Source organism: Lottia gigantea (assembly GCF_000327385.1).
Source record: "Lottia gigantea unplaced genomic scaffold LOTGIsca_1, whole genome shotgun sequence".
NCBI classification, from domain to species: Eukaryota; Metazoa; Mollusca; class Gastropoda; family Lottiidae; genus Lottia; species Lottia gigantea.
In genome coordinates, this window is record NW_008706746.1 from 6,255,817 (window position 1) to 6,270,538 (window position 14,722).

The 14,722-nt window shown below is 30.3% G+C and overlaps 1 protein-coding gene across 1 annotated transcript; it reads left to right on the forward strand.

Moving 5' to 3' along the window:
* Positions 1-1,030: 1,030 nt before the first annotated feature.
* Positions 1,031-12,822, forward strand: LOTGIDRAFT_102560 (hypothetical protein; the record flags this gene model as incomplete). The annotated part of the gene is made up of 18 exons (XM_009045786.1): positions 1,031-1,153; positions 1,683-1,779; positions 2,217-2,350; positions 2,568-2,633; positions 3,049-3,162; positions 3,503-3,719; positions 3,878-4,005; positions 6,698-6,768; positions 7,711-7,786; positions 8,011-8,136; positions 8,843-8,901; positions 9,015-9,087; positions 9,518-9,646; positions 9,951-10,141; positions 11,133-11,241; positions 11,657-11,728; positions 12,389-12,430; positions 12,751-12,822. The coding sequence occupies 18 exons, from the start codon at positions 1,031-1,033 to the stop codon at positions 12,820-12,822; spliced, it is 1,899 nt and encodes a 632-aa protein (XP_009044034.1).
* Between the last annotated feature and the right edge of the window lie 1,900 nt (positions 12,823-14,722).

The following is a 14,722-nucleotide window of genomic DNA, read 5'->3' on the forward strand; positions in this document are numbered from 1 at the left end:
ACTTGAGTTGCTTCGACATTTAAAGTAGATTATTTAGTAGATTATAACCATTTCCCCAAAAAACGATAAAAGAATGAAAACTTATCTTTTAAAAATTGTTGTCCTCCAAATTAAAGTTAAATGTTGGAACTATTTTAGCGTAAGCCTAAAAAGAGCACAATGGCTACTGTTAATTTTCAACTGGCAATGGAAAACAATAAAAATAAATTAAGACAGTGGAAATATGAGCAATGGAATACATTGGTCAAGGTGCCACATATATCATGAATGCCTTTGGCAGCTCATTCAGTTGGGCACCTTGCTCAATGTATTCATATCACCGTAATTGCAGTGGGTCCATCATTCATTGCTTTAGTGAATACCTGATCAAATAAGAAATATGTTGAAGATAAATATGATGATATCCATTTGAACTAATATTACCCACCTCTATTCACAGATCAATAGTTATTTTTAAGTACTGATTTTTTGATAAACAATATTGATATTTACATGTTGGCATGATTTTTGAAAGATTGATTTGAATGTTGTTGATGAAGTTGTTATGACAATACTGGATATGTATCAATATGATAATGCTGACTTTATCAAAATTTGCTCCATCAAACTGATACTGGAATTTTTTTCAACAATGTTTAAGTGACATAGTTTTAATGAATGAAGAAGAGGTTGGTGTGTGTTATTGATTTTATGAGTATTTCCTTTCATTATTAATCTCAGCCCTTTAGTATATTGTATCCATATTGTTTATTGTCTTCTTATCTTGATAATATTGTCTGTACTGTCAACATTTCAAGGAAAACATAGTCAATGCTAGAATTAGATTTTGTTTTTGTAAAAACAGAAAACAATCCAAGGACAGGATTAGTTGATAAAGGTGAATAGCTCATCATTTTTAATTATATTAGTCAACCTAACTATTAATTGGGGACATTCAATCAAAGATTGCACATTTTTGCATGAGAAGAGGTTGAAATACATCATCTCTTGAGATTATTTGATGCTTTCAGTGTCATAGAATATATAAACAATGGATAACTGGGTTCCCAACCCCAGAGCTCGACCATATATTCCCAAACGTAAATTGTATGGAACAGCTGGTAGTAAATTGAGAGAGTATAGCAGTAGAAGATGTATCTCCAAAATATTTCAGGTATTTCTTAACTTTTTGTTATTAAACCTTTACTGATTGTCATACAACTATTTGAGCTACATGAAATAAATGAATTAGTCTCCATTCATTTATGTGTATTGTGTTGTGTTAAAGGGATAAGATCTGAATCAGTAGTAAAGATGTTACTGCAAATCAAATCTTGGTTCTGTACAGAAAAGAGCTATCTTGGCATTGGAAAGTATGATTTATCAGACAATTCACATGTTACACTATGTGTTATGTTTATTACAACATCACTCACGAAAAAAAATTAAGTATCTACTTAAGACATCTAAATGAAATTTGGCTCCTAAGCAAAAGCTTAAAGCATCCATGGTTAAGTATCTAGCATGTTTTTTTAGAAGGACATTTAGGACATACATGTAAATCTCACTTTACAGAAGACATTTGAGATAGAAAACAAGTCAACATTTTATAATGGTAATAAGATACTGTCTAATTGGCCTTAGATATGAAATAGAGAATATCTCAGAACTGTGTCTCTATGTTAATTAATTATCTATTTTAGGGTGGACTGATACTGGTATTGATAGTAACAGTTGTAATTAATATTACATTTTTATTAGATACCAGTAAAAAATTACAACCAGACCCACAGATCACAGGTCAGTTTCATATAGACGCTCCATTATAAACCATCTAGAAATATTCAACTATTACAAAACACCTGTCCAATTTGAACTAACTTAAAAAAAACTTTTTTTTTATCCAGTGAAAACATTTCAGAATGCAAATATGATTTAAAGGTTGTCTGCAATAGATAAATCTGTGCTTAGTCAGTTGAAGGTATGCATGGCAGATTGATTGACCTCGGACTTCTTTCCATTTTATTAGTCAGTAAAAATGACATGACTAAGGTCTTTACATCAAACAACCATAAATTATTGGATACCAAAACATATCCAGAATATAGTAGCAAAATCTTAGTTATAATGAAGATATAATGGATTTTGGTATATGTTTTAGGCCTGTATAGGAATACAAGTATAAATATTCTGTTGTTCCATTCTGCTTTTTTCACAAAATATTATTTTGGTTGTAGAAAACAACTATCAGAAGTTTAAAGATGGGTTATCTCAGGAATTGGAACAACATAATAAAATGAAAAGTTTGAAGGCTACAATAGAAGTTATATCAAGTAAAGAATTAGTTTCTATTACTGTGGATGGAACTGCTGTAAGTTTATTTTTATACACTTTGATGTGCATGTATGTATATTGGTGAGATGTCTGTGGGTGCCTTTTTGTCAACCACTTGTTCATATAGTATTACATTTTCAATTACTATATACAGAAAACATGTCAATACCAAATATTTGCTTTCAACATACGTACATTCATATACATAATAACTGATAGAAAAGTGTCAAATTGTCATTTCTATGTTTAAATAGGTATTAGAAGATGAAGGGTTTGATACTAATAGAGGAGTGCATGTGGTAGTGTTAAATCAAGCTACAGTAAGTAAAAACATAATGTAGCCCTATAGTCTATCTTAAGGCTTTTTGTTGTGTTTTATGTTAACACTGCTTAAACATTAATACACATCAGTATCAGTACAATCTTATTTTGTTTTATAAGTTATTGTTCTTTTTCTCAAAAATTGGTTTAGTTCTAAAACTCATGAAGACAAAATTCTTGAAGAATTTTAGTGAAATAAGTTTATTGTCTTTCAAGAATGAATAGCTTTTGCAAGTTTCAGACCTGGTTCTTTTGAAGTTTTGAAGCTTCAGTTCTAGAAACATAACCTTTTGGTTGTCTAATTTGAATAAAGCTGTCAGAGTATATTATCTTGCCTGTCAAACTATCTTCATCTGAATACAATCACTTAAATTACATGTACAGTACTAGTTGAAATAAGTAATTTACTTGTAGGGTAGTGTCATGGCCAAAAGAATATTTGATACCTATAATCAACATGAAGATGAGGCTATGGTACTGTTTTTAAAGATGATTAGTGATGGTAGAATTATTATATTTACTATCAAGGTATACATTATTTATCATATATTTTGTTTCATGGTGCATGGTGGTGTCTTTTAACAACATTGAATATTTTCTCAATGATACAAATGTCTTTCAGTCTTATTAGCAAGTTTCATTTTCTTAACAACTTGAGAACTACATTCTTGTCACTACCCTCCTTTCCCAGATGAATACAAGAATCTGGTGACAAATGCTAGGTTTCAACTTTCGCGCAATTTGTTACACATGCCATTTGGCGGTTTATAGCTGATCGTTGAATTTCTCTGTAATATATTTGGTAAGGATATGATTTGTTGGTCGTTTTTAGAATTATCATTTTTTACAATCAGGTGGTATATTTTAGGATGAAGGTACATTCCAGTTAAAATCAACAGCTCGACAATATTTAGCCAGCATGGGAAGTGAATATATTACTAATATAAACTGGAGAGATACTTGGGCATTTGTAGCCATTAAGGGTGGTAAGAAGATTGGTGAAGCTCATAATAAATCACCTAGTTTGTCCAGTTGGGGTGAAAAATCTGTTTTAACTGTCCACATTAAGCTTTCTCCAAAATCAGGTAAGTTTACATCAGGATTGTTTTTTTTTAACATGACTGGCAGGACAGCTCCAATCAGAAAACAACCAATGTACACTATGTTGCTAGTCAGAGCTATTGTTTTAGCTGTTAGACCATAGATTATCTGTGAAGTAATATAAGATAATGATATATTTCAGAATCAAGATGTAATTGGCCTGATAATGAAAGTAATAGAAGAAGAGAAGTATTCTGTAGTAAAGTAGAAGGTTATGGTAATGTTTGTAGTTGTACAGATCCTTCACCTATATCATTTTCACCTCAAAAGGTAGTGTCTGAACAATTATTAAATATATCATTAAGTTTTAGAACTCAATTATGCTTGAGTAACAACCAAAAATCACTATCAATACAATGGCCAAAGTCATTAAAATTGACATCAATGAATCAAAATGAAACTCCACATATCTGAGTATATTGCCCTCATCATTGACAACTTATCTTGTTGATACATATGTCAGGCTTGTACTGAATATCCCACTCTTTTTAAAATAAATTTAAACTAGAACCACTCGTGGTACTGAGTGGGACTTTGCTCTTGTGCCAATTTGCTAGAGAATCTGAAAAAATCAACGTTCTTAGCCAATTAGGTCACGTGCAGTTAAAATTTTTGAAAATTTCTCTTTTTTGGAAGGTTGTTAAAGCGGAGGTTGAAGCCAGACATAAAATATGAAAGTATGATTAGATTTCCAAGGTCAATGACCTTTGACCATGTTAAACCTTAGTAGGATCGAAGGTCATTTAAGGTCAACGTCACTAGATATGAGTCATCAAACTTTGAAAATACAAAAAACTGGAAGTTGACGATGAACATCAAATATGAAGGAATATATCTTAGCCAAGGTCAATGACCTTCGATCCTACAAAGGTCAAGGTCATCAATGGTAAAGGTCAAAAGTTGAAAATATGCAAAATTTAAACCCTGTTCCTTTTTTTGAACTACGAAGCGGAAACAACTGACCTTTTCACACAAAATGGCCAAAGGGGTGAGGTAATTGTGTGCAAGGTCCTGCTTTGAACAAATGTATGTTATACAAGTTATACCCCTGATAAAATGTAAATAATAAGTAATTTAAGCTTAATGTGCCACGCCCACCTCAACTTTTTTGTCATACGTCAATTCATATTTAATATGTCTCGTTGTGTTCCAAATTCCAAGCTTTTACAGCAAATAGGTCATAAGAAATACATAGAACTAGCTCAAAGAAGCTAACATATTGTAAAAAAACACCGAAATTTCAAAAATTCAGAAATTTCAATTTTGCATTATATATCACTGTTATATCGAGTTATGCTCCTGGCCAAAAATATCAATAATGAGTAATATAACCTGGATGTGCCACGCCCACCTTAATTTTTTTTGCATAGGGTAATTGATATTCCAAATGTTATGTTGTGTTTCAAATTTCAAGCTTCTATATTATTCAAGTCAAAAGATATAGGTCAACAAATGTCAACAAAGGTCAAAATCTAAAAATGAAAATATCCAAATGTTAAAACCCGTTCCTTTTTTGGAACTATAAAGCTGAAACAACTGAGCTGTTAACACAAACTGGCCAAAAGGATGAGGTGATTGTGTGCAAAGTCCCTTTTTAACAAACGTATCCTATGCGAGTTATGCCCCAGCCCCAAAATGTAAACAATTAGTAATGCAACCCGGATGTGCCACGCCCACCCCAATTTTTTTGCCATAGGTGAATTCATATTCAAAGTGTCTAGTTGTATTCCAAATATCAAGGTTCTCCATGAAATAGGTCATAAGATATACATACACCAAGATCAAAAAGACACAAATATGGTAAAACAAAACTCAAATTTGAAAAAATCACGAATTTCAATTTTGCTTTAAAAAAGCAATTGTTCTATATCTATGTAAAGTACACGAGAAGCACATTAGGAAACCGAAAAAATTAACCCTCTAGGTTAATTAGGTCACGTGCTAGAGCAGTCCAAAATTTTTTACGGATAGCTATAAAACCGGAAGTACATGTCGGGGATCAAAGGTCAAAGTATCAAATAATAGCCAAGGTCAATGACCTTTGACCCTATAAAGGTCAAGATCATCAAAGGTCAAGGTCACGAGATATACGCCATCAAATATTGAAAAAATTCAATGGCAAATTGCAAAAAAGCAAAATCGAAATTAAAAAATCGGCTTCCTGCAATCTCTCTTAATTTTTATGTTCTTTCATTTGACACCAAAACGTTGAAATTCGGTTTAGCCAAATTGGCTGAATAAAAATCGAAGAGTTTCAGGGAAATCAAAATGGCGGCCAAAGTATCACTTCTGGTCTGGAATTTATATTCTTCGTTTTTTTGTATTAGCATTTACTTACGACCCGCATAAATTCCGTTGACTTATTTCATTTACACCGGAAGTTATTCGACCGGAAGTAGATTGTACTTTCAATTGATTCCACCTTCAAAACCGGAAGTGACGTTAAAACTCGACTTTATTGATGTCTCTTTGCATTTTAAATTTCAGATCAATCGATGCAAAAACAAAAAAGTTGCAAAAAAATTGCAAAATTCAATCGAAAAAAGTTTGCGACAAATTTTCGAATTTCGTAATTTTTCAAGTGCTATCTGATCAGAAATTACAGCAAGATTTTAAAAATGAAAACCCGAAGAAAATTGATGCAAAAATACGCCTTCTAGAGCTGATTTTCGACTTTTTGCACATGTTGATCTGTGGCACTTCCGGTTTTGCAAAAATGTTCCAATTGATATTCATTACCAACGTTGCCACTACAGAAGGTCTACAAATGTAAAAATGTTGCTGCAGCTGTTGCAGCCTTTGCTTGAAAAGGTGTGGAAAAATCGAAAAAAAAAAAAAGAATTGACATTTCGATAACAAACTGGGACTTTGCTTTCAGCACAATGATACACTTAAACTTATTGACTAATTATTGTTACGGTACATGGTACATTCATTTCTTTTTTTGTTTTATGATTTTCAGTTAGAGAACAATAAGATATCTGATATACCTATAGCTGTGATAGCCAGTAACCGTCCCCATTATTTATATAGGTAGGTGACATTATAATTTGGTCTTATATTGTCGGTCCGTCCGTCAGTCTGTCCACAATTGGCTTGTGAACACAATAGAGACTACAGTTTTTATCTGAATTTGATGAAATTTGGATTGATCATTTATAATGATGAGATCTTGATCAAGTTCAAAATTGACGGCTTTTTGATAAACAATTTTGTTATCAATCAAGTTATTACCCTTGACGTACTAAAAACGCCTCAAAATTTGTTTGTGAACACTATAGAAACTACAGTTTTCTTCTAATTTTAATTAAATTTGGTGTGATCATCTATTACAATGAGATTTTAGTCAAGTTTGAATTTGACGATTTTTTAATGAAAGGAATTTGAGTTATTGCCCTTGATTTAGGAAAAACGTGTGGCAATTTGTTTGTGAACGTTAGAGACTACAGTTTGTATCCGATTCAAAATTTATGCATTTTCGATAAACGTTTTTTGAGTTATTGCCCTTGATTTTGTCTGATTTTAATGAAATTTGGTCTGATCATGTATTACTATGAAATCTCGGTCAAGTTTGAATTCAACAATATTACAATGAACAGTATTTGAGTTATTGCCCTTAACGCATCAAAATTTGTTGGCTTGTAAAGGCCAATTTTACAAAATTTTGTGTTTGGTTAAATCAACAATATCTTGGACAAATTAGATTTTTGGTACATTTTGACACAAATTGGCGACTGCCCTTGATGTACTGAAAACTTATCAGGGAAGTGGTCGTAGTCTAGGCAACCACTTGTTAACTTTATGTGGTAACATTTCTTGCTTCTGTTCAGTTAATTTGCTTATTGATACACACCCACACAATGAAATCAACTTCTCATTGCAAAATAAGCTATCCTAATAAACCTGTGACAACAACTTAAATTTGAGCTATTTTTTATAAGGACTGTATTACCTGTAATGACTACTGTATTTCAGAATGTTAGGTACCTTACTATCTGTACCGGGTGCTAATCCTCAATTAGTTACAGTATTTATTGATGGTTATTTTGAGGTAAACAAATTATTTTCATTCTTATTTAATCTGTATTTGATTGTTGAAAAACCCTCAGCGTAATCCAAGAAGGTCAATAATTCTGTACTGTTATTGATGGTACAATAGACCAGCTTTTTTACATTTCACACTGTCAAATTTACAGTTGAAGATCAATGATTAAGCTTATGCCATTTTCCTGGCCAAATTTCCCTGTTTGCACATGTTTTTATTCTTATTTACAGGAACCATTAGAAGTAACTAAGTTATGGGGTATTAAAGGTATACAACATACACCAATGGGTATTAAAAATGCAAGAATATCACAACATTATAAAACAAGTTTAACAGCCACCTTTAATTTACATCCTGTAGGTATTGTTTATTATTATTTATATCTAGAAGGCAAATAGTATTAAACTACTGAAAAGATTCATTTGCTCATACACAATTTGTCAATAAAAGTTGTCCTTAAAACACATCGTAAATTATACCCGAAAATATTTCTAAAATATGTTATTAATATCTATGTATCTATTTAATCAAACTGAATATTATGTACTGAATATATTTCTCTACAATTATTCATTTATTTTACTCAAATCCATACAGTAGTTTTCTAACAGCTTCCAAAATGCATAACAAACTTAAAAACCTTAAATATATTTTTATTTTAAGTTAAAACTTTCAGTTACATTAAAGATCACATTTCTCTAGAGTTTGGTGTAAAATTTTCACAAATTTGAGCAAAAAAAGCGGGATGTCTCATTAAGATGTTGATTACTGCATTGACGTTGAATTTTTTATTTTGGACTATGCCAAATGAAACATGTTATTTGGATAATAATGTAAACAGTTGCTATCAAAGGTTGTTACAGGATACAATGTTATCACAATTACTGGAACATCTTCCCCCAAACCAACTGAGCAAAACACCCAGAGAAGCTTATAAACTTTAATATACCAAGCATTTCAGGCGTAACTTGGGTTTGTTCAGTGTTAAATCATTGACTTTACAAATCTCTTATCAATAAATATTAGATAAATATTATCTGTTGTCTATTAATTACGATTTAGAAAGCTGACTATGCTATAGTTATAGAGGAAGATTTAGATGTTTCACCTGATTTTTTCAAGTGAGTAAAAGTATTTTTGTTTGAAATCTAATTTTATTTTGAACCAAAATATAGAACAAATGATGTGTTGCCTCTTAGTGTTAAAATAATATCTTGTCATTTTGTCATTTCAGTTATTTTAGTCAAACTAAACATTTATTAGATGAAGATAGTAGTTTATATTGTATATCAGCTTGGAATGATCAGGTACTAGTAGTTCTACTATGTCAGATATTAGTAATGTTTCATTAGTTTCATTTCAGTTTAGTAAGTGTAGATTACCATGGCGATGTGTATAATAAAACAGATATGAGACTATCCTTGCTTATCTCGATGGCACAATTAATTTTTCAACTTTGAAGGCTGCAATAATTCAGATGCTCTAAAAGAATAAATCATGTTATTTCAGTGATGTTCCTGTGAAATCTGGTATTTTTCTTTCGCACCAATTTCTACAGAACTGGGCTGTAGGCTGGCTCCAAAACTTATAATTGTTTTCTTTTTCTGTCTAATTGACTTGACTAATCTAATTATTTTTATGCCTGTCATAAACCAAACCGAACTATTATTTGTGAATTGACTTGAAAAGAATTGATGGCAAATAACTGATTGAAAGGTTTCTTCTGATTAATTTCAGGGATATGAACATTCATGTAAAAATGAGAGTTTATTATATAGAGTAGAGACTATGCCTGGGCTTGGTTGGTTGCTAAGAAGAAAATTATATAAAGATGAGTTAGAACCAAAATGGCCGACCCCGGATAAGGTAGTGTTGTGCTTTTGTAAAATCCTAAGTTACATTTATTTATTGAGTTTGACATAAAAGGTTAATTGAACATATTGTGAAACTACTCTATGTGTTGATATAAAATTCCTCTAAAGGAATTGGATGACTTTACTAGTAGTTTATATGATATGATATGATATGATATGATATTATATACAATGCAGTAATTTGTATATTAATCTTGTATTAATGTCACATACATGTCAGACTGAAAGGTTGAAAATGTATGGTAATGTTCCTTGTTATCAAGATTTTAGATTAGTAATATATTACTTTGTTTTAGCAATGGGATTGGGATATGTGGATGAGGAATAATTTTATACGTAAAGACAGAGAATGCATAATACCAGATGTTTCCAGAACTTACCATTTTGGATCCAAAGGCTTAAATATGAATCCTTATTTTCAAGAAATTTATTTTAAAAAACATTCCATAGTAGCCAAACCTGATGTTAAATTGAAAGATTTAGATAGGTAAGTAGAGCTATCTAAATCTAATGTTAATTTGAAGAAGATAGGTCAGAATAGAGCTATCCAAATTTTATTTTAAGTAGAAGAAGATAGGTCAGGATAGAGCTATACAAACTTACTTTTAAGTTGAAGAATATAGGTCATGGTAGAGCTATCCAAACTTAATTTCAAGTTGAAGAATATTGGTCATGGTAGAGCTATCCAAACTTAATTTCAAGTTGAAGAATATTGGTCATGGTAGAGCTATCCAAACTTAATTTCAAGCTGAAGAAGAAAGGTCAGGGTAGAGCTATCCAAACTTAATTTCAAGATGAAGAAGAAAGGTCATGGTAGAGCAATCCAAACTTAATTTCAAGATGAAGAATATAGGTCAGGGTAGAGCTATCCAAACTTAATTTCAAGTTGAAGAAAATAGGTCAGGGTAGAGCTATCCAAACTAAATTTTAAGTTGAAGAAGATAGGTCAGGGTAGAGCTATACAAACTTAATTTCAAGTTGATGAAGAAAGGTTAGGGTAGAGCTATCCAAACTTAATTTCAAGTTGAAGAAGAAAGGTTAGGGTAGAGCTATCCAAACATAATTTCAAGTTGAAGAAGAAAGGTTAGGGTAGAGCTATCCAAACATAATTTCAAGTTGAAGAAGAAAGGTTAGGGTAGAGCTATCCAAACTTAATTTCAAGTTGAAGAAGAAAGGTTAGGGTAGAGCTATCCAAACATAATTTCAAGTTGAAGAAGAAAGGTTAGGGTAGAGCTATCCAAACTTAATTTCAAGTTGAAGAAGAAAGGTTAGGGTAGAGCTATCATAATCTGAAAAAAGAAATTGATATATTTCATAAAGCTGAATGGTTAAAATCTTTAAATAAATTATGCTGTAACATGTGTTGATTATTTTTATATTGAATGTCTGCAGTGGATCCTCTCTTCAATTTATTTTATGAAGTAAATTTCCCCATCTATTACATTATAATGTTTATGATTATGAAATATATTTTATAGAATGAAACAGAAGGAATATGAAGGTGTAATAAATGAATTAATCAAATCTGGTGAAGTTTTATCAGAAAATCATAATCCATGTGATGACAGCTTTATACCTAATACAAAGGTTAATTTTTATTAATTCTTTATTGGCACATTGTATCACTAAAATAATGAGAAATTCCTGGATCTGGTCTTTTAAGGCTGTACATGACAAGGATCCTTTCTCATTTACAAAGCAATAACAATGACGATCCTTGCAAATTTTCCATCATTGCACACTATATTGTGTTAATTGTCATCATTAGCTGAATTTTAAGTTTAAAATACAATCTTGAGGTCGTAAATCTCTATTTTGTAATTCATTTCTGGTTGGTTAAAGAAAACAGTTTAAGGTCTGCAATGATGCATGTCAAGGAGTTCCTTTAGTACAAAATATTTAAGGTCTTGTGAACTACTACATATCTGTGTTCTTTGTGATATCTAACATTTTATCCATAATTTGAATCTGATACATAATATAATATACTGTATTATTCTAGGATAAAACCTATTTATTATATATCAGTATGAAATCCCCTACAGACTATACTACTTGGAAAATATTAGCTAAGGTATGTGTAAATAATTTTAAACAATGTACTTTTTTGATCAGTTTAATTAAATAATTTGGGATTTATACTTCATATAAAAGAAAGATTGCTTCTTTCAATCACATTTAGAAATTTGGAGAATAAGAAAATGGATACAATTATATGGATATCAGTTAGTATAGTATAATTATATGGATATCAGTTAGTATAGTATAATTATATGGATATCAGTAAGTATAATATAATTATATGGATATCAGTAAGTATAGTATAATTATATGGATATCAGTAAGTATAGTATAATTATATGGATATCAGTTAGTATAGTATAATTATATGGATATCAGTAAGTATAATATAATTATATGGATATCAGTATAGTATAGTATAATTATATGGATATCAGTTAGTATAGTATAATTATATGGATATCAGTAAGTATAGTATAATTATATGGATATCAGTTAGTATAGTATAATTATATGGATATCAGTTAGTATAGTATAATTATATGGATATCAGTTAGTATAGTATAGTATAATTATATGGATATCAGTTAGTATAGTATAATTATATGGATATCAGTTAGTATAGTAGATAAATTGCAATTAAAGATCCATTCAGTTTGATCTAGTTAAAAAACCTTTGAAATGTTCAGTTAATGTTTTCTTTTCCTTTTAGTGTTTTCATATATGGGATTTAGATGTAAGAGGTTTCCATAAGGTATGTAACACATGTTAATTTCAGTGAATGATGTTGATTTTTTATGAATAAAATGCGTAATCCCTTCAAATATACCTCAAACTAGAAATTTCACTTTCTGTTATATGGCGAGTTTCTAGAAAAGACGAGTTGTCATTTTAACTCTCAAATGCAGATAATTCTGGACACACATGGATTCGAAGGCTCAAATGGAATGTGAACCCTATTATTGATTAGCTAAGCTAAAAATTCCTGTTTCTGAGACTTAGGTATGATAGGACATAGAAATGAAAGTATTTCTGATATGATATCAGTAGAATTTTATACCATTGATATTTCAGAGTATGTGGAGATTATTTTTAAAAGAAAATCATATTTTAATCATTGGAGTTCCTGCCTCACCTTATTCGTAAGTTAGAATTTTTGTTTTAAATATGAATTGTGCAGCTTATATTGACATCACCCATGTCGTCAGTATGTCCGCCTACACTTGCTGGTTAATTCTTTAGAAGGCACAATTCTGAATTGATTTGGATGAATTTAAGTGATTTATTATTTATGAGATTATCACCAATAGATGAGCAATTTTGAAAATTGGAAAATATTTGATTTGAGTTAATACCCTTATTCTTGTTCTTCAAAAAAACTATTAAAAAAAAGTTCTGAGAGAAGTGTATGATTAAAGGTTGGCCATGTGTTTCTTTATAATTGGTGATAATCATTTCATATGTTAAGAGTATATTATCTAGGATAGTTGTATTATACAAGTCCTTTTTTAGAAGTCAAAATAATCGAACCAAATCCAAATAAGAACTCAATTTTTTTGCAGGGAATACAAGCCAGATAATGTCAAGCCATTATTTTTGAATACTACCATGAAACCAGTCAGATAGTAATAGTCTATGGATATACTGTATATAGAATTTATTTTGTGATATTACATCTGAAATCTGCAATATAACGCATACTGCTGACATTTTATACACCAACAAAGGCCCACACGAATCGTTTATTTATATTTATTTCTGTTCATAAGTGAGTCTTGAATTATTTTTGTAATGTTATAAAGATGAAAGATGCAAATCAAAGTTTTGTTAAAAAAAACTTGACTAATATCACAAAATTTCTAAGTGCAATGTTTTGTGAAGTTTTTTGTAATAATATTATATGTTAATAAATTTATTGTTATTTAATTGTAATTGTGTAATATGGAATTAAATACATTGCAAGAAAGTATTGAATGCTCAAATAGAAATAGAATAGTCAGACTAATCATTCCACATTTACTTTCTGTTTTAAATTTGAACAGCCTTTTTTGTTCTGTTTAATTTTTGCTCAAATTAACAACCCGCTGTGTGACACATATTTAAATTACAAACATATATTCTACAGATATGTTTTAACATTTTTATTTGACCAGAAATATTCACGTATGGTTTTTTGTACATTGTTCATAAAAATGAGAGCTCAGACATAGTAATTAACCATGATGTTTTTAAGTTGATTTTAGATTTTTTTTCAAATTACAAACTTATTTTATTGTACAATATGTTATTCATGTATTTTGTGACAATTATTGCATTTATATTAAAACTTTGGAACCAATTTTATCGATTTTTGTCTTTGATTTTCATGATGTTTCATCAATTTGTTTTGAATAAACATTCCCTGAATCTTACCAATCTTTACCCACCAGATGACCTTGTAAATTGTAATTAAAATATAGCATCGTATCTTATCATATCTCTACCTTCTCGTATTCTATCTTATCTCTACCTTCTCATATTCTATCTAATCTCTACCTTCTCGTATTCTATCTTATCTCTACCTTCTCGTATTCTATCTTATCTCTACCTTCTCGTATTCTATCTTATCTTTACCTTCTCGTATTCTATCTTATCTCTACATTTTCTTATTCTATCTTATCTCTACATTTTCTATCTTATCTCTACCTTCTCGTATTCTATCATATCTCTACCTTCTCGTATTCTATCGTATCTCTACCTTCTCGTATTCTATCTTATCTCTACCTTCTCGTAATCTATCTTATCTCTACCTTCTCGTATTCTATCTTATCTCTACCTTCTCGTATTCTATCGTATCTCTACCTTCTCGTATTCTATTGTATCTCTACCTTCTCGTATTCTATCTTATCTCTACCTTCTCATATTCTATCTTATCTCTACCTTCTCGTATTCTATCTTATCTCTACCTTCTCGTATTTTATCTTATCTTTACCTTCTCGTATTCTACCTTATTCTCTACCTTCTCGTATTCTATCTTATCTCTACCTTCTCATATTCTATCTTATCT